General features: G+C 35.1%; 1 protein-coding gene across 1 annotated transcript in view; it reads right to left on the bottom strand.

Annotated features, from left to right (window-relative positions):
- LOC117101793 (guanine nucleotide-binding protein subunit beta-1-like) overlaps positions 1–14,944 on the bottom strand; it is a 30,370-nt gene extending 15,426 nt beyond the window's left edge. Inside the window, exons 1-3 of the mRNA XM_033241868.1 lie at positions 14,787–14,944; positions 11,423–11,477; positions 8,415–8,492 (exon numbers count right to left, since the gene is read on the bottom strand). Of these exons, the coding sequence (XP_033097759.1) occupies positions 8,415–8,474 (60 nt within the window). The 5' untranslated portion in view covers positions 8,475–8,492; positions 11,423–11,477; positions 14,787–14,944. The remainder of the gene's footprint in view (positions 1–8,414; positions 8,493–11,422; positions 11,478–14,786) is intronic.
- Positions 14,945–20,989: the final 6,045 nt, after the last annotated feature.

Here is a 20,989-nt window from a genome sequence, read left to right as displayed (position 1 = left end):
CCAATTAAATTAGGTATGGCACGCACTAAGTGCCTGTCTCTTATACACATCTAGATGTGTATAAGAGACAGGGGTAAAACGCGTTGGGATTTTTGCAATAAAACTGGCCGGTACTGTAATGTAATACCACTCAAAAAAATTTGTATCAATTATAATATAATTATGTATTCGACAAATTACATGTCAAATAAAATCATATGAATATATGTGCATGTCAATATAATTTAATGATCTATAACTAATATTATAGCATGAATAATCTTTCTTTCACTAATAATGGTCCAAATCAAAGAATTAGTGAATAAAAAAACCCTTTCATTTTTTGAAATTCCAATTTAGTCGCATGTAAACAATGAAACACAAAAAACCATAAAAAATATAAATTGTGTAATAATTCTACAACAGAAGAAAATTTAATAAATTACATGCATGACTGGTCACCAGGGCTCAAGATAAACAAGGTATACCATGATTATGAGATGAATTTATTATAATGGGCATAATAGTTAAAGTTATGACACAACAACCTATTGTCCATACTAATGTGGAACCTTTTATTATTATCTATTTAATTGATTTTTCTATAGATATTTAATTTAGATTATTATGAAAAATAATGAAATGCGCGATGTCTAACGACGACTAGCGTTCAAGAAGAAGAAGATTATGAAAAACAGCACATTGAAACAAATGTTGATCATCATTTGTCATATTCTGTTAAAGGTTATAACCAATTGGTTACTTGTCGCATCTTTTAAAGAAAATATTCTAACCTGTGATTAAAGAAGCCAATAATTACTACCATATACTCTTGTGTACAAGCCAGAAATTGGATAGATTATCTTTAAAGTTTTAATCACAATATAATGTAATTTTCGGTAAAAGTAATAAGTGAAAAACACTATGCTAAGGCTTGGATAAAACACAGACAGCAAACAATACACATAGTTATAATGACATTCTCACTGACAATGGTATTCTTATATGGTGTTAAATTATAACGAACAAAATAAATCAAAACAAAAAATGTTAGTTTAATCAAGTATATTGCCTGTGGTATACGAACACTATACTGAATGTCTTGTTGAAATAATAAGGGTTTGGCTTGGCCTCTGAACTTGTATATAGCTTTGTAGGCAAGGTTTTGAGTAAAATTACAAATCAATCCAACCCAATATCAGCGTAATTAACATAACAAATCAATGATTTAGAGAATGAAAAATACTACAGTACATCTGTGAATTACTGCTTCATTTCAACGCATAACCTGTCGCAACCTATGCATAGGTAGAGTTTTGAAGGTTATTGTTATTCTAATTAGCTGTGCGATGATCTTATGCTGGATCATCAGGTTGATAAACAATACTCGCATATAGTTCACCAGCATTCAAAACGTCAGCAACGTTACAATTTACTAATAAACAATGTTAGAATTTTATTGATTGTCATTTCCTGCCTTTAGATCGATCATGTTAAAACAGTTTTTAGCTAGGCCTGGGCTACGCTATGTTCAAATTTTGATGTCGATCTAGGCCTACATCACCAAAGAGAGGCCTTGGAAGAGCAGACAGTAATTATACATGTAGCATACTTTCCGATTCGGAGTATTTTGATGAGATTTTATTGTTCTGACAGCAGGCATGTTGTTCTTAACAACAATATTGATGACAAATCAATAAATGTTATGTACAAATTACGATATCTGCATAAAGATACATTTATTTTTCTTTATTGTAATTCGAAATTGGAACAGCAAAGTGATCCAATGCATTCGTTTTTGAATGCAAAATATTTAGCTATAGAAATCGCTACCTTGCTGAATCAAGGCTAGTCATATTGGACCACATTTACGATTTTAACACTGGCGCAACACAGCTTTCAACTTGGTTTGCCAACCCAAGCCTCAAATTTGGGGATTTTATGGGCAAGGCCAAATGGCCTCCGGTATAACATGATTTTGAAAGGCACCAAGGCCAAATGGAAAACACCGAGGCCAAAATTTCAAATAAAAGGGCACCAAAGCAAAATTTGATTTAGCCTCAGTACTAATCTCTTGCGAGTGGCTTGATTTGTAGCCAGGCTTGGCCTAACCAAGCTAGGCCTAGCCAAGCAATCGTTGCCGATGGTAAAATGACTTTGTTTAGGAGTATTAACTATTTTAATTATCGATTCAATGTTGGAATATACTTTTAGTTCTTTGTGAGCGGGCGGCGATCGTAAACAAAACAGTCAAAGTTCAAGAAGTTCAATACCTGCTGTTGTTGCTCAGTGTGTCATCATCATCAGAGGCCGTCATCAACTAGATTATCCGAGTGTCAACCAATTAAGTTAATTACACACGCTTGAGTTGCGATGACGTCAGATCGCCCAAAGCTAGCTGCACACCAAGCACACGTTTACAACTACATGATGCATGCGCACACAACGGTAACCGCAAAAACAATTCGTATCAAAACACATGGTATCTCTCATATTCTGTCTAGGCCTAGGCTACCTATGTTTTTGGCTTTTTTTTATTTTACGTGTCAAACGACCTATATTAAGCATCGTGAGGGCACCAAGGGCAAGGCTGCAAAAGGGCAGGCAAGTAGTGGCCGTCGTCGTGCTTCATTTTGAGGGGCACAATGGCCAACTGGTAGGGCACCGTCGGCAATGGCCGCGGTACCATTCGAGGCCTGTGGTGACCTTGACTTTTACCAACCGACCCAAATTTTTCGAAATTAAGGGTCTGCATTTTAGTTTGTTTCTTCGAAACAGGCCATGGCAGAAACTAAGTTTGATGCATGTCGTCAATCTCAGGAAATGGGTCGTCAGTAAAATAGATTTGTTTCTACAATATTTATTTTTATTAGGCATACTTAAGCCTACGATGTACTATGTGTGTGAATCGTCTTTCTCGCCTACTCGTTTAGTAGGCTAGTTGTTAGCTAGGCTACGCCTGAAACATCGCCCAACTGAAGAAACGTAGGGTGCGTATATCTTAACGCATACCTAAATCTATTATTTGTCATCATTGTACAGCATTATTATTATCATATTTAAAATGTTGTTTATTATCTAAAAACAACCAAATTAAACATTTTGTAGGCCTAATCCTACTGTCCTTTTGAACAGACATGAATCACTATACTTCAGGGTCTCAATTAAAGTTATATGTATACACAGATGCAACTGGTACACCAGTCTTAAAAATTGGCTGCCAAACCTTTTTCCTATTTGTTGGTTGTGAATCGAGTGATAATATACCTTAAAAAACACTACGACCAACCTTTATTCAGGGGATAAAAAAAAAAAATCAAATCAGTAAAATGAGTAGAGAACACTATTAACAAATCACACTGCCTTTCCTTGCCATTCAATTATCACATCCAGGTCTAAGCTAATGTGGAGGGTGGTAGAGAGGTTCCAAAATAGAGTAAACTAATGGGTCCTGAAAATAGACTAGTCACCTCCTAGGTCAGTTAGACAATACTCCCTGTGAACTCTTGTTTGTTCCCTAGAGGCTAAGGGCTAAAATTTAATCAACCCTTGAGTATGTTTGCTTTGATTCACATTCTAATCTAAATCATCTAAATTATAGAATGCATTTATTGTAAACCAAGTTCTATTCTTGGACTTTTTGTAATGGAATAATCCAGGAAGGTAATCTATTGAACTACTACAATTTACTATCAAGTTAAAGAGTATTAAATACCAAAATCTAATGTAATCTACTATTGAAATATTTATTGGTAATTCGTTTCCTCCATAGGAAAGAACAATGAAACTAATGCTGAATGATCTTTTGAATGATGTAGAGGTAAAAATCTCAATAACCACACCTTAAATTTGACACTTACTTTTCAATTTGACCAAGTGAGCTGCCTCATTTATATTCATGAGTAATATTTGATCTTTCCATATATGCTAGTACCTGTGAATTAAGTACCTAGACATGCATAAATGTTGAAGCTATGTGCATCACATGATGTTTCTTCCCTAACAGTAAGCATGTTCATCAAAATCATGCTACAAATCATATATTATTTAACATCATGATACAGTAACTCCACCATAGCCACAGTAAGCTAATGAATAATTCATGATATTTAAATTATGAAAAGTAGTTAAATGCCACACTCGCTTTTATAGAAAATAAATCCTCTTATATATTTGTTCTTTAAAACCTTGAGTCTTTTTAAACAATAAAAATTGAGCCATGTGAATAAATAGAAGGAATATTACTATACAATGCAAGTACTACCACATCCCATTGCAATATAGAAATTAATATTCTTATACAAATTCTATCTCCAATTTGAGATCTGAAGAATTTTTGTCATAGCTCAAGTATCTTTTTTGACTTGGACCTAATGACCATTAATTTTCACCTTACAATTTTCTGTATTACATCTAATTTACGTTAACACTAAAACAAAATCATTATAGATCATAAAACCTAACTGAAATTGTCTCACCAGCTATACTTAAGCGCGGTGGAATTGCCACGCTCGGGTGATAATACGAAATGACTGCCACGCTTAGGCAAAATAGGTAAGGATTGCACCAAGGACTTATAACTGTTACCGGGATAGGAACCTGGCTGGTTTAAGCCGTCAACTTGAATTAGCCTCGTGCGGTATTGTTATGCTAATGAGCTAGATAAGCACAATCTGCACATGCTCAGAAAAACAAAACTTTCCTTTGCCAAACTGCGGCCAGCACTGCGTATCAGCTAGACCTGACAAGGATTACTGTACGGTAAACAAAAAGGCGTATCAAAATAAAAAATTGGTGTTTGTGAGCAATACATTGTAATTATATATAAGTAGTAAGTATATAAATAATTTTAAAGCACTAGTTAGTTGATAACTTCATTCTAATTTGTTTTGGGTCTTTTTTCTGCATTTTTATAAGCGGTTAGACATGGCCTAGGCTAGCCAACAAAACAAAATCACATCAATTTAAAATCAAATTTGTGAGCACACTTGCCTTATATCTTAAATAGCAGGTGATTTTATTGGTAGATTAGTTTGTTTTTAAATGTGTAAGTATGATTGATTTGCATGCCAATGAAATTAGTACCCTTATTTTGCTTTGTTTTACCGCACCGTAATTCTCGGCTAGGCCTAGCTGTACGCCAAGCCGATACGCAGTCCGGGCTGCAGTGACTAAGGAAAGTTTTGTTTTTCGGAGCACTTAAAATATTAGCGCCAAGCTAAAAAAATACGTACTGTCGAACTGCAGGCAGTTCCACAATGCAAGCCCAATATGCACTATATAAGTCAACAATTATTATTATTATGTATGCCGCCTGTACGTGCAAGTAGGTACAATACATGTGAACTCAGGGAGCTCCCTGGTCGATGCTAAATAGTCGGCTGGATAGGTCACCGTTCGTAATATTCAGTGAAGTGTCCGTTTTTTTATGAATGAGCATAATAAAAATAAGCACAGACTAGACCTGATTTTATATTTAGTCCAGCATGTTACATTGACTGACCATGGCATTTTAAGTATATTTATGATTTAAGGACGAGGGAAGACAGATGGACTGAAGTTTGAATACAAAAGTATTTTAGTTGGTTCCTATTATATTAAAAACTACTTTTACTTAAATAATAATTACAGCTTGTAAAGTATAATAATAATAATAACAATAATAACTTAACACAACAAACATGAACTTGACCATGATTTCAAAATTATAACATCTGAATTTATAGCTCCATGACACACTCCTACTGGAGACTGACCCACAAAGAGTGTTTTTTTTAAAAAGGAATGGGAGTTCTTATTTTAAAAAAAAAGGGGGGGGGAGGGGGAGAGAGTAATGATATATTTATCCGCATCAACACCATATAATTAAATAATTAAAAACACAATTTTTATAATGCTGAAGTTGTTAACTTTTTACAAACATGTTGCAATTTGTGGGGATTCCCCATCTAGACCTAGGCCCTAGATCTGCATTGCATCAGCCTAAGTCATCTAAGGAGAGCAAAAAATAGTTCTAAAATTTATGCAAATATCGAAAAAACAATTGATACCAAACACTGGAAAAAAATACTAGTATAGTGTAAAAAAATCATGTCTCATGTGATGTGAATTAAGACGATTTTGGCTGGCTTTGCTGTTTTAATTTTGTACTATCTATGATGACTCTGAAATTGTGAGTGTAAACAACATTTTCAAGAATTCCTTCGGCTTGCTACCTCCGCCACTAAGGGTAAAAGAATTTGAGGCAGTGTTGTTTTTTGATTTTTTTTTATTTATCATTTCGGAAATATTTATTTTATGACAAAGAGGGCTAGTCAAAAAACATACATTCTCATACTGTTCCATAGTCATACACAAAATTAATTTTTTTAAAATAACTTTTTTTCTTCTCAGCGGTGAGAAAACCCGGAAGCCCAATGTACAAAAGGAAAGTTTGGGCGACGTATTATGTGTCGTCATCACTATCTTATTAGCTAACATGTGATTTGAAGGTGTGGCTTCCAAACTTTGAACTTTAACTTTGTTTATGCCACGAGTTCACAAAAGTCAACAGAGTCCGAAAAACATGGAGTCCGAAAATTGGTAGAAATTTTAACGAACTTTCAACAGAAAAGAAAATCAAAATGAGTGCATACTATTGTCTAATATTTTCAAATTAACTTTGTGTAGGTAAATAAGGTTCTTTGTAGACCGGTTGTGCTATTTATATTGGTAGTTTTTGTATTGAATTTTGTGCACCATGATTGAAAGTAGCCAGTGAAAATAAACATCGTAGTACTACGATGTCTCAAACAATTGCAACTTAGCAACCATTCATATCAAACAAAAGAAAATCATTAGATTATGCCTGGCTGGCTCACACGACACCATTATGTTTTAAACTACATACTCTAACCATGATATCCATAAACTTCAAAAGGGAATGCTCATGTATAATTTTACTCATAATAATCTCGCATGCAATTTTAACACACTTTTTAAAAGAGGTCATGATATCCATGGACACTCCACCAGGAGCTCACATCATCTACGCCCTCAAAATTTCAAACCAAACTTGCAATGCACATTATCAGACGACAGGGACCATTATTATGGAATAACATTGAGAATGACATTAGAAACTCTTGTACCCAGTTTATTTAAAAAGAAATACACTTCTCATTTGTTATACATGTATTAGGTTTAAGTTTATGAAAATAGAAAATATGTAAACACTTTTGTTAATAATTGTGTACAGTACATACTATTTTTGGAAATTCACTCATAATTTTGTTACTTATGTTTTATTGATTAGGCTAATTAAACTTAATTTTTAAGCCGAAGTTTTATATAAGTATTATTAATCTTATGGTTGGCTAACATTTATTCATTGTTGTGTCCGTTTACACATGTTATGTTTAGTCATGTCCTGCACCCCTCTGTCTTTTGTCTTGTTAAATGTAAGTGTAAATAAATTGCACTTCTACGGTGGCCTAAATACGAGCTCTGCTCTTTTGGTTTACCCACCATTTTTTATTGTATCCTTATATTCATTTAATTTTGGTAAAATAAACTTGAAACTTGATAATCCGCTGAATGCTGTCCTAGATTTTATCTGTTTGCCTAATTTATACAACAAAGGAATAGTAGGCCTGTACTGCCAGGCATACCATTGCCTATTATACTTTTCTCAGCATGCACAATTTTGTATAATCACAACCGAAACATATTCATTGACATTGCCAGACAAAAGTGAAATGCTTAAATAAAATGGTATTATTACAACCACTATTACAAACTGAAAGGCACACTCTCTGCATATTAATAGATTATTGATAGATTATATACCACTATAATAATGCGACTGCTTCACACAATTATCACACAACTTCAACTATTGTAAGATTTCAACTTTCATGCAACTGCTACACATATGATGACAATACATGATTCACTCTTTACAAATTTATAGTAAGGAAGCCACAAATGCAACGAGCGGAACACATGCATAATAGGAATGCATGCATGAGATGCATGCATGAGCAGCGCACATATACGAGCACACATTTATGTATGCCACACATGTATGAGTGCCTCATAGTCATACATGTATGTACTACTGTACATATGTATTAGTGCAACACATGTTTAACTGCCACTAAAACAGTTGTCATACCTCTATCATGGGTGCTACTGTACACCTGCACAGGTGTTATACTGGTATGGGTGCTACACTAGTAGAGGGCCATACATGTACTGGTGCAACACATGTATGAATCCAACATGCGTATGACTGCCAGCTGCCAATTACATAAAACTGTAACATGCACAAGTGGCAAAAATGTATAACGTCACTCGCATGCGCCACACGCGTACTACTGCCACATGACTATGATTCTACTTAAGCATCTCACACTCTGCATGAATTCTTAGCTAATTAGATGTGGTTTACTTACTCTAATTTGGTTCTTGAGGGACTCTGCCTCTTGCCTTAGGGTTTCCAACTCTGAAGTCATCTTGAAATTTTTTAAATACTGTGAAAATGCAAGGAAAAACAATAACTTAATAATTAAGTCACATATTACTTTGTATAAGCTTTCATATTTACAATTTTCTTGAAATTGTTAAAGTAAGCGACGTTTTGAACCTCTTTTTATTCTGTGTTGAGCTTTATCAAGATTTAAAAGATTTAAATATTGACTTGGAGATAAGCCGGGCTTGAGTTAAGAATGGCTTAACTTTGCCGGGCATTCAGACTAGTGGGATTAGCCAAGCCGAGAGAATTTGCATAATAATGAACAGTAACCAGGAAACGTGTTTCAAAACATTGCTCGCGAAACGTATGGTCGCTCACAGTGTACGTAATTGAATGTTGATTGGTCATTTTGTTACCCGAAGGCAATGTAAGACCCCCCGCATGATTAAAGCCCAGCTTAGAAAAGTTCAACACGGCGGCATGCCAGGCCTAGTTACTATAGGAACACAGACCGGCTTGAGATAAGCCACCTAGTTCAGACTGGCAGGTGGATAATCCTAGTGAGTTGAGCCAGGTTTATCCACCTAGTCTGAACTAGGCCTGAATCATTTAAAAAAAACCTACAGTAGTTTGCGAAGAAAAGGAATTCGGATTTAGGTATTCTTGTAATAAAATGAAATTCATAATTTGAACGACACATTTCAACATTACTTTTAACTGTTACTATTTGAGAAACAGTTTTAACCTAACATTCATTCTACTACTTATAAATCAATCAAGCCAAAACTATTTATGTCATACAATACATTTGCATTTTTTACATAAATATTACAATAAATAATAATTTATTGCAACTCTCTTTAGACTTCATAGAAAATGTTAGTTTCAAAGAGATCTTTTAAACTATTGAAAAAAATGCTATCTAAATAGACTCCAACATGGCTAGGTAACATTCAAAGTTCTACTACAAACTGAGAGGCAAACTTTAATTAATTTGAAACATAAACAAGCATTTCAGATAAAACAAAAAGAAGACAAAACAAGACCAGCAAAAATACAAATGAACTAAGTGTGCAGTCCAGTGAGATACCATAGCAACCATCGACTATCTAAGGAAATAAATTGGTCATTGTAATTTCAGCCTACACAAAAAAACAATATTGAAGGTTGGATGTTAAATTAATTTTCGTAGGGTTACTTTACTTGGCCAATCATACTACAGTTCTGAAGACCTAAATGTACCTGATTAAACCACATATAATAGCAGGATGTTTTTGCATATGTGGTCAGCATAGGCTTAGCCAGCGAGCCGTCCGGCCGTCTTTTGGACAGTCTACAATTATTTAGGACGGCCACTTTTACCGTGATAGCTTGGACGTTATCACTGGACTTTTCTCCTCATGAAAACAATTACCACCTGGTTATTCTTCTTGAGCTATGTTTGCTCAGGTAAACTTTTAGCGCTGCATGGGTAGCTTGACCAAGAAAAAAACGTCACACAGACTCTGATTTATTATGTTCAAACTGACCAGGTACATAGTTTGACCAGTAGATATTAACATTAACACATGGGTAAAATAAAAATATTTACTGACCACAAGAATTATAACTGGTATTATAAAATATAAAGAAATATACTAATGAGCAACAGCAAGAAAAACGGTTATCAATTAACTGTTAATGTATTAAACAGAAACCCTATGACACTAAAATAACAATAAAAATGAATTTGAAAATCGAGGATCATCATGAAAAATTGGCTTCAGGATACCAGGTGTCGAACTGTAAATTCAGGTAAAGGGTTACTGTAATTATATTTAAATTAGTCATTAATTAATACATACTGATTTGTAATTATTTTTTTTTAACCATGTTCTGCCAACCCACACACCACCGATAATGATTTTGGATAATAAAATCATATTTTCGGCCGATTACTTAACCAGCTGCTGTGAAAAAAATGAAATGCCGGAGACATTTTTTAAAATTATTATTTCCGCTGCCCTCTTACTACATTTTAAAATTAGTCTGTTTAAGCATGGAGGTATTATTGAGAAGGAGATCACTCGGCAACAGATCCCTTTGACGCGACAAACCTATGTGTTCCCCGCTTTTGGATCGCGCGCGGACATATTACCCTATAATTCACATTTTTCGTTAGCAACAACTTGGCAACAACATGCATTTAAACGCTTCCAGCAGAGCAGTTGTGCAATAAAACGTTTGATTTTAACCCATTAAATATCTTTATAATGGACAATGTTCCCCTGATTAGATTTTTTCGGGCTTTTGGTATGTTATTATTTGTATATTTCAGGAACGGATTTCGTAAAATATTTATGTTAAAATTACTTCTGTGTTCATTATAATTTTGTCTAAAGATTGACTGGTTCGACTATAAAGCTAAGTCAGCGTAAAACCCTCGTTAACCCTAAAATGACTTAGTTTATTATAATCCTTAATCATTTATTAATTAATATCTGTTAAAATTAGAATTGGCGAATTTTGGCCAATTTATGAAAATTTAAGTTGAAATATACTATACTTTTATAGGTCATGTAAATGTTCCATTAAATTCGAAACTTTTCTTGGAGGAAAATATTAATATGTTTGATATTTTATGAGAGATAAATGTTATCAGCTTCAAAATACAAAAGATTGCGCAGCCATAGTGACAGTATGTAGTGCGCATGGAGAAAAGAAGGTGCTCTCCATTTCGTCATGTCCAATTTTTTGGTCAACTATGCCTGCTGAAAATTTGATGGCGAGGAACACATGGGACTTCTTTACGCGCTGCGGCAACTTTGATCTTGGTTCATTTGCATAGCGCTGCGTGCGCATGGCTTTGCCGAGTGATCTCCTTCTCTATAATACCTCCATGGTTTAAGTGACAATAATTCAATCCAAAATGCAATCGCTACATATTAAGTTTTCAGTGCACATAAGAACCAGTAATCAACAAAAACTAGAATATTTTATAGTACTTACCTATATAGAAAATTGAAAAAAAAATCTATGTGCTGGGTGTGTGCTCCAGGGAGGCCTAAGGAGAAAAGCGACAAAGAAATGGTTACAATCATTTATCAAAGTATTTTTTTTCTTTAGAATAAAATTGACCACCAAATTTGACTACTATCAGATTTTAAGGGTTGATTGACCTAATCTAATCTAATCATATTTATTTATATAGCGCCTTTCTTTGCAGATACGAAGCGCTTCTGTCGTGGGTCATTGGATCCACATGCTAAGTGTTGCTGCTGTATTCAGCGCAGGAGCAAGCAACCCCACCAGGTACCCATTTATACTCCTAATTATATAACATGGTATTTTTTCTGTCATGTTTCATTAAAATTACTTTTTTTTCCTATCCTAGGTATCATAATATATTTTAATTTTCCACTCCATAGTTTTACCTCTAGGCAATGCACTTGTAGTCAATTGTAGTCCTGCCTAGCTCTCGCGTGCTTCTCCGATTCAGGCTAGACCTTCGAGTAGGTCTCATATATTAGCGGGACATCTTACCGGACTTCGGCAGTAAGTGGCGGAGACTTAGCAGGGGATGTACATTAAAACGATGCCCCACATTGCCGGGAGGAAACCATTTTGGAAATTACATACCTTACAGACCGGGACTACAATTGACAAGTGCATAATAGATTAGATTTAGTAATTTCTTTTTAAATGTCTTTATTTGTTATAATTACAAGCAAAAACCATTGCCTACAATGTAATTACTTGGTCCATATCTGTTTGCACCATGAACCGCCTTGATGGATACTGGCGTATTATAAATGTACACTATTATTATTATTAATTCCTTGTATCATTCATATTCTCACATAATGTAATATTTACCAATTGTAATCACACATGTTTAGTGACTGCTAAATAAATCAAAATTGAATACAAATCACAAAAAATCAGATGCTAAAAAACCTTGAATACTGTACTTGAAAAGTAGGCCTATCCCCTTTCGAGTTCTTAAACCATAATTATAGGACCTTGTACATTATCCTAAAATACTGCTTTTAAATGAAATAATACACCATTGTGACCGATTACTGAACAATAAAATAAGGCTGTGCTTCCGCTGCAATTACTACCCGATAAATTATGGGAAAGCAGCCATATTTTTAGCAGGGAAAATGACGCCTATAAGATTCCGATAAAATTTTGGTTAAGATCAGAAAAAGGTACGAGTGCGAAAATAAATAACCTTTGACAGATGTCAAATTACGGTCATGCGAAGAATTCTTTTGGGGAATTAGTTTTTAAGGCAATTACTGTAGTAGTTATTCTTAGGCCAAATGTAAAAAGTGTGTAAATCTTTTGTGCTTGAACTCAATATATATGCCGCAAAACATTGAATTGAAGCCCTGGGCTTCCTTTTTGTGCGAACTTTGATGGGCTTCTTTTCGTGATGGGCTTCTTTTTGAGGCTACTTTTGCAAAGTAAAGCTGTCTCTTATACAAGGGCTTCTTTTCAAAATGAATGCTGTAAATTTTGTGAATTTGTACTACAAAACAATAAATAAGGCCACTTTAACATCAATCTGTATCATTAAGTATATTTAAATGGCCTTAAATCACCTAAATTACTGTCCAAGCTTGTTTTAAATATATTTTGTTTTATGAAATTCATGTACAGTGTTTGTACTGTACTATCTGGAAAAGAAGCCTATGCAATCTTGAAAAGAAGCCCATGGGCTTCTTTTAAGATGGGCTAATTTTGCAAGCTAAAGATGGGGCTTCAATTCGAGATGGGCTTCATCTCTAGATTAAGCCCACTGGGCTTCAATTCGAGGTTTTACGGTATATAAAAAAACCTGAAATGGCTGCACTCGATATCGACAGTGCCTGGCTGGGCCAAGGTCTACCCCTAATACCTATCGTCTACTGTACTGTAAAGCACACCAAAGCTGGCATTCTTTTTCGTTGTCTTCTCAATCCCTATATAAAAGTACAATGAAACATCATCGTGACAGTCCTTTCCCAGAATGAAATAGTACCAAACGAAAACTGTTTTTGGCTAGGCCTATTCATTTCGAGCAAAAAAAGGGTCACCTGCTAGGTCAACAAAACATATATTTTTATGTTGAACACATTGCAGAGTTGTCCATAATTTTGCGTGATGAAATATTTAAAGGGAATTTTAAGATAATTTATTGGTGAAATTGTAAGTGACTGCGGAAACCAATTTATCAAAATTTAAGGCTTGCATATGATCTAAAAACACCCTTAACCTACACTGTAAGTCACAATTCCTAAACTAAACTATCGTCATATCTTTACAGTACACATAATAAATGAAAATATGTTAACATTATAAATGAAAATATGTTACAAACAACTTAAAAAAATAGGTATATTGAAAGTATAATTTTATCCTCTAAACATAAAAGCAAAACAATGATAATCCTAGTCATCAAACTTACAGGTAGCATATTATATTTCAAACAAGAGATTTCCAATCTTAAAACTTAACACTCAACAAAGTTTACAAAATGTCTGCCAAGTGTGTGGCCTAGGCCCTAAGCCTAAGGGCTAGGCCTAGCCTAGATTAATATGAATAAAAATCATCAGATATCTATTTGACACAACCGACAATAATATTTAATAAACCAATTATTATAATTTCAGTTTCGAGGAAGTTATTCATTTTTAGAGTTTGCAGGATACATTAATTGTAATCAATGAATTTCATTTGGAGAAAAGTGAAAGTTCCACCAGCCAGAGGAAACACTTTTCTGACAAAAAAAAAAAACATGTTCTCCATTTCTCTACAATTTGATTTCCTAATGCTGGCCTAGTTTTATAAACATGTACTACTTTAATAAACAGATATATCTTTTCATTCACTAGATATATTTCTCATAAACTGCAAATTGCGTCTGGAAATATAGGCATGGAGAAACATTCCGCCGTTTGAAGGATGGGCTGGGTTCCTTCCTAACCAAAGCAGACCTCAGCCCATCAACAACACATACTGTGCAAGTTCTGTGTGGTTTATGCAATGCACTGAATGAGCCATTTTCCATTCACCATTGTAGAGTCCCGGCAAACATTCATCAAATCCAGCGTTGTTTATTCATAAATGCAAGAATAAGTTCCTTTGCTAAATACATTAAGTTTTCCAGTATAACACATTACCAATGATTATGTTTCAAATACCCTCTTGTCGAATAACACCAGATGTATCGTAAAATGTCCAACTCCCTCAGACAGTAAACACGGCGGCCATCTTGATGCAAACCAACACCCGGCGTCGCAATGCTCGCTAATAATCTCCTAAATTATGGCTTTAAATTTAAGAATACGAGAAACGTACGTATTTTATCTGCGACGGAACTTACCCTAGAACTAAACTCCTTCAGAAAATGTCCGTATTATTATAATTCTGTATGTTATTCCCTGTCAAAATGAGTGTGTTCCAACCATTACAGAAACTCTATCATTCGCACGGTCAGGGTGGGGTCCCTTGGAAAATGGTCACTAGCTCCTGAAAATGATGATAGAAAACCCCTCACTCTTGTTGAATGCAATTGAACCCAGAGAGGGCGCTATAAACGGTTGCTTAAAAAAAAAACCCCAAACCATTATGTTGTTGAAGATTTATTTATACAATAACATAAATATAAAAATAATAGACATCAGTTATTTGTATATTCTAAACAATTATCAAACGTAAAAATGAAATTTTAAAAACGATACGACACAATTAATTATATACGAGCATCAACTATGACGACTATTTTGACATCGTATTTTATTCATGTACGAGGCCTATGTTCCTCTATCAGGCTAATTTGTAAAATATCAAAAAAAAAAAAAAAAGAGCAAATCGTGCACAATATAATTTGTTGAAACTATGACTAAAGCATTAAAATCATATCTATATGTTGTTCGAGTGGTAGTCTATTAATATGCAATGTGCGCGTTAAAGGACGCAGTTAGTCCACTCTTCGGAAAGAGTAGGGGATTGTCTCCCGGTGTACTGTCCAATCACCACCAGAAGGACCCCACTGGAAATAAAAGTCTTCTTCTAGACTTTCGTGGGCTATCCTTGGTGTTTACACCAAATAAATCCAATAAAATCCAATTCAATCCAATATAGGCCTATATACTAATCGGAAGTCCTACCCTTGATTAAACATAACATCATAATTCTTATAAATACTCAGTAAAATATTTTTTAGGTCAAATCTAACCGGGCAACAGTTTCTCTACTTCAATTTTGTTACTAAATTACTCCGTCTGTATATTCTTTTTTGGATTGAAAGTAAATAAAAAAAATAATGGCCTTCTTTGGATCATATTTTGGGTAAAAGAATTAGATAGGTCACTGAGAAAACTTGAAAATAATACAAAAGAAAAACATTTGTTATAAAAATGAAATATTGATAATATTGTTATTGTTACTGTCATTATTTGGTAATTGTTGTTGTTATTCGTTATTGTTATCATTATTATTGCTACTGTTGTTGTATTTAATAATATTTCTTATAAAAAATAAAACAAACAAAAAACGATCAAATTAAATATGCCGCCCTCTTATGTTTCAATTTTTTTTTTAATTGTGGAGGATTTTGTGTGCAATAGGCAACTGTGAAAAATCCTAGGCCTACATGGTAATACCTCCCGCATGCGACTTTTTTTTTGATAATATTGTTATTGTTACTGTCATTATTTGGTAATTGTTGTTGTTATTCGTTATTGTTATCATTATTATTGCTACTGTTGTTGTATTTAATAATATTTCTTATAAAAAATAAAACAAACAAAAAACGATCAAATTAAATATGCCGCCCTCTTATGTTTCTATTTTTTTTTTTTTTAATTGTGGAGGATTTTGTGTGCAATAGGCAACTGTGAAAAATCCTAGGGGAAAAAAAAATCGCCTCCCGCATACCTCCATATCGGGTGAGAACGTGCTTAAATATATCGTTTTTTAATGCTTGATATTGGACAATTTAAGTCAAACTGATTTATTATTATTATATACAGAAAGAACATTGTAATCATGTTATTATCTGGTTTTAATTAGATAAATTTAGGTCAATGTATATTTCCTCCTCTATCATAGGGAACGCCCATCTTCGATAGTTGCAATTTAAACTATTGAGGGCGCGAATCCGTTTTCCTGTAATACCACCGGAACAGCGACAACGAGCATATAATTTTAATAATGAGAATGCCACATTTTTTAGCTTACAATTAAGGCTATATGAAACACTTTAGCACTTAGCGGTAGGCTTTCAAAATAGCAAATAAAAAATATATATTGGATATGAAAATTAAACTAGTTTCATTTTTATTATTTAATATCCAATTAAATTATATTATCTATGTTGTTTTGCAAAATTTTAATTCGTTTTGGACATTTATTTTTAAATTTCTAATAGTTTGGGTATTCGATTAACATTAACAACTGATAGGCCTAATACTGGGGGTTTTTTTTCTACAGGTATAGAGGTACATTTTACCATGACAGTTTTTGCTTACTAGATAGGCCTTTATGCCATGGAAATGATACTATAAGAAACGATACAGATAAGAAACAATAAAACATCAAGAATAACACCAGACGACAACGACTTATGGATGAGAAGAGATAAGTTTTTCGAGCAGAGCCCTTTTACAACATTGTATTGCGTGTCTAAACTGTATCTTTAAAAAAAAAAACCTTTGTGAAAAGTCTTCAGTTTGCCTTTTAACTGTTTTCTAGGGATAGGCCTATACTAGGTGGTAGGCCTATATCTGTTCCAAAAAGCTGCATACAGTATTCAAGTTTTGGTGGCGCCAGGTTTTGTCCGAAGAGTGTTGGGTAAGGAAAGGGGCAGTGGCGTAACTACCGCAGGTTGAGCAGGTTCATTCAATCTGGGCCCCCGAATGACCTCCAGTGACCCCGATGAGGGCCCCGCCCCTTATTAAAAAAATTTAATAAAGCAATGCATAAATAAAAATCTGGATTGATAGTATATCTTTATGTAATATTGCACATTAATAATTTAGAGTTGTTAAAAATAATCACTTAAACAGGCCCCTATGCCTGTGGTAAGAATTGTCACTCGAACACTAGATGGAAATCACAGTAAAGAAATCGCACTACAATAGTGCAATAACATATGCGATCGAAAATCTTTTTTAATTTCGTTATATTAATGAGAAGGGGGTGGGGCATGCATTATAACATTTGTACATTAAACATGAAATTAGCTGTCGAATTGTTTTCGCCACCACAGTTTTTGTAACCAAAATTTAACTCTTGCTGCACGGCGTTTTTGTAGTCTTTTTGCAATATATTTTTCTCGGATGTGTTTCCCAAAACCGAAATTGCATAATCGATACATCGCTCGATTGTGCTGTGTTAGTAAGCATAGATTGGTGTAATGTTTTGGCCAATTTTCCTATGTTATGAATTTTGAAGCTTACAGAGGTATATGTCATATGATAATCCCATGTTAAGTTTTCGTACACTATCTCTAAATCCAAATATCTTGCATGCTTTACTTGTTCGATATGTTTTCCGTAAACATGAAATATTCAGGACATCAGATGAAATATATTCTGGTTTCTAATTAGTATATTTGTTTTAACTGCACATAACATATTTCTGACATACCATTTACCAATATTTTCTAAAATATTTGTAATTTTGTATTTAATCCATCAACTTGTGTTCCTGAGCATAAATAGCAACATCATCAGCAAAATATAGGCCTACTGCAAGTCCCAGGAAAAATCAATTTTTAAATATCACTATTTATGATACAAAAATAAAATTGGGCCAAAGACTACCCTGTGGTATGCCAATTCCGATTCCGATTGATTTAGGGGTGACTCTTTACTATTTGCTTCCTTCCAACTACAAGGGACCAAGTTCACGTCTCGTCTCGGCCTTTCACCACTACACGAAAATCGTATCGTTGAGTTATAAACCAATATGCTAAACATATGAACTCGTGTATAGCATCCCTGGGGGAGGGGGGATGCAGTGGGGGTACAGACGGTGCAATCGCTCCCCGTCCCCCATTGCATTAAGAAAAAAATAATAATTGTTGTATTGTAAGTTGATATAAATTACCGATAAGATTTTAAAGGTATGAGAGTGAAATTTCCGGGCACCTAAGGTCCATATTCTCAAATTTAATTTTCCCACTTCAGCCCCCAACCATGGTGGTGCTAGGAGGTGGTTTCAGCCCCAACCATGGTGGTGCAAGGAGGTGGTCTCAGCCCCAACCATGGTGGTGCTAGGAGGTGGTCTCAACCCCAACCATGGTGGTGCTAGGAGGTGGTCTCAGCCCCAACCATGGTGTGCTAGGAGGTGGTCTCAACCCCAACCATGGTGGTGCTAGGAGGTGGTCTCAGCCCCAACCATGGTGGTGCTAGGAGGTGGTCTCAGCCCCAACCATGGTGGTGCTAGGAGGTGGTCTCAGCCCCAACCATGGTGGTGCTAGGAGGTGGTCTCAGCCCCAACCATGGTGGTGCTAGGAGGTGGTCTCAGCCCCAACCATGGTGGTGCTAGGAGGTGGTCTCAGCCCCAACCATGGTGGTGCTAGGAGGTGGTGTGGACTCTCATCCACCCCTACCGTCAAATCCTGCATTCGCCCCAGCATCCATATAAGAAGATCTATTGAACGATGAAACATATAACAGTTGAGTGGTACTTCCTAAAAGCATATTGGCATATTTATAAGGTCATTTTCATTGAAATATGTAATAATAGAAAGAAACAAGAACTTACCTGTTCGAAGTTTGATCACTATTTTATGAATTCAACAATTTTGGCTATGTGGCATTCCACTGAGATTGGTCTATAATTGTTAGGGCTTCACAAAAACATCCAAAGGGTTATTGTCAAAATATAAAAATCGGAAGAACCCCTGCTCCAAAACCAATCCATCGGTAGTACACATCTATCTAGCTTCTGCAAGTGTTCATGGTGTTGTTATTGATAATGAGATGATGATTGTTTCATCCCTGCACATAAAACATGGGGAAAATGACTTGGAGGAAAAGTATCATTGGGAATTACCCCTTAAATACTTAAGTCGTGGAGAAAAAAACACAGTCTGTCGAGAAGGAAAAGCAGGATCGTCAGAGACATCGGACCGCCGTCGGGTAAATGCTGGTGCCACTCCTGTCTATAATATAGATTGAGTAATTATTGAAGGAGAGTCTCGCATTGTGGATCATGCCAACGATGATGTTGATCTGGTCGTAAATAATGTTACTAACGTTTGCATTTGTACTTAATTTTATCTTTCATAGACATTCCACATTTTGCTTTGTTTATTATATCAATACCATCATGGAGGTATAACACCTCCATGATACCATATTGTAATTAATTATATCAATACAGTAGGCCTACCCAGGGATGGCGCCAGCGGGGGAGGGTCCAGCAGGGGAAGGGAGGGAGCAGTGCACTCCGTTGGGGAGAAAAACCACAATGAATATTTATTTTCTACTAGTAGACTCCAAAATCGATTAAATAAGCCTTTGAAACCCCTAAATTGTCATATTTTTTTAGGGCTTCGCCCCCATGGAACACTTTCGAAAGATTTTGAGCGATGACCGACCACGCCCACTTTCTTTCGTCGGGGCAAATCCTGGCGCCACAACTGACAGTACCATTGTAGTTAATTGATATAGTTAAGTTCAAGCTTGTAATTCCTGGCCCGAAAAACCTAGACTCAGAAATAGCATGTTGGTGTCTGGCGGCGGATAGTTTTTCCATTCATAATGTAAGATTTAATGTAAAGCACCTAGAGGGCTGTCTCTTATACACATCTAGATGTGTATAAGAGACAGATCCTGCATTCGCCCCAGCATCCATAAGAAGATCTATTGAACGATGAAACATATAACAGTTGAGTGGTACTTCCTAAAAGCATATTGGCATATTTATAAGGTCATTTTCATTGAAATATATAATAATAGAAAGCACAAGAACTTACCTGTTCGAAGTTTGATCACTATTTTATGAATTCAACAATTTTGGCTATGTGGCATTCCACTGAGATTGGTCTATAATTGTTAGGGCTTCACCTTTGTATATGTGGGTAGTCATTGAGACTTTCCAATCGTTTAGAACCATACCATTCATTAATGATTTATTTATAATGGAACAGAGATTTCTAAGTTTATAGCCTAGTATCGAAATTATGAACATCAAGATTAGTATTTTTAGATAAGCATGCCAGATTATTATTTTTTTAATATCCTATATATATACTAAAATAATCACTAAAATTTTCACAATCAAGATTTGGCTTACTATTATGGTCAGTCCAACCAATAGCCGGCTCTTCAAAAATGCCCTCTGAGAACATAATACAAATTAAAAAAAATCCAAAGGGTTATTGTCAAAATATAAAAATCGGAAGAACCCCTGCTCCAAAACCAATCCATCGGTAGTACACATCTTAGTTGACATACGGTAAATTTACATGCGTGAAGCTCCCCACCTGTACTCTTGAACTCGGGCCCCTCACAACCTAGTTACGCCAATGGAAAGGGGGGGGGGGGGGGGGGAAAAAGGCCCGGCGGGGGC

Source organism: Anneissia japonica, unplaced genomic scaffold, assembly GCF_011630105.1.
Source record: "Anneissia japonica isolate Jap-2015-1 unplaced genomic scaffold, ASM1163010v1 scaffold4988_len2956909_cov206, whole genome shotgun sequence".
NCBI classification, from domain to species: domain Eukaryota; kingdom Metazoa; phylum Echinodermata; class Crinoidea; order Comatulida; family Comatulidae; genus Anneissia; species Anneissia japonica.
Note: the sequence above shows the minus strand (reverse complement) of the source record. Positions and strands in the feature narration are given on the sequence as shown.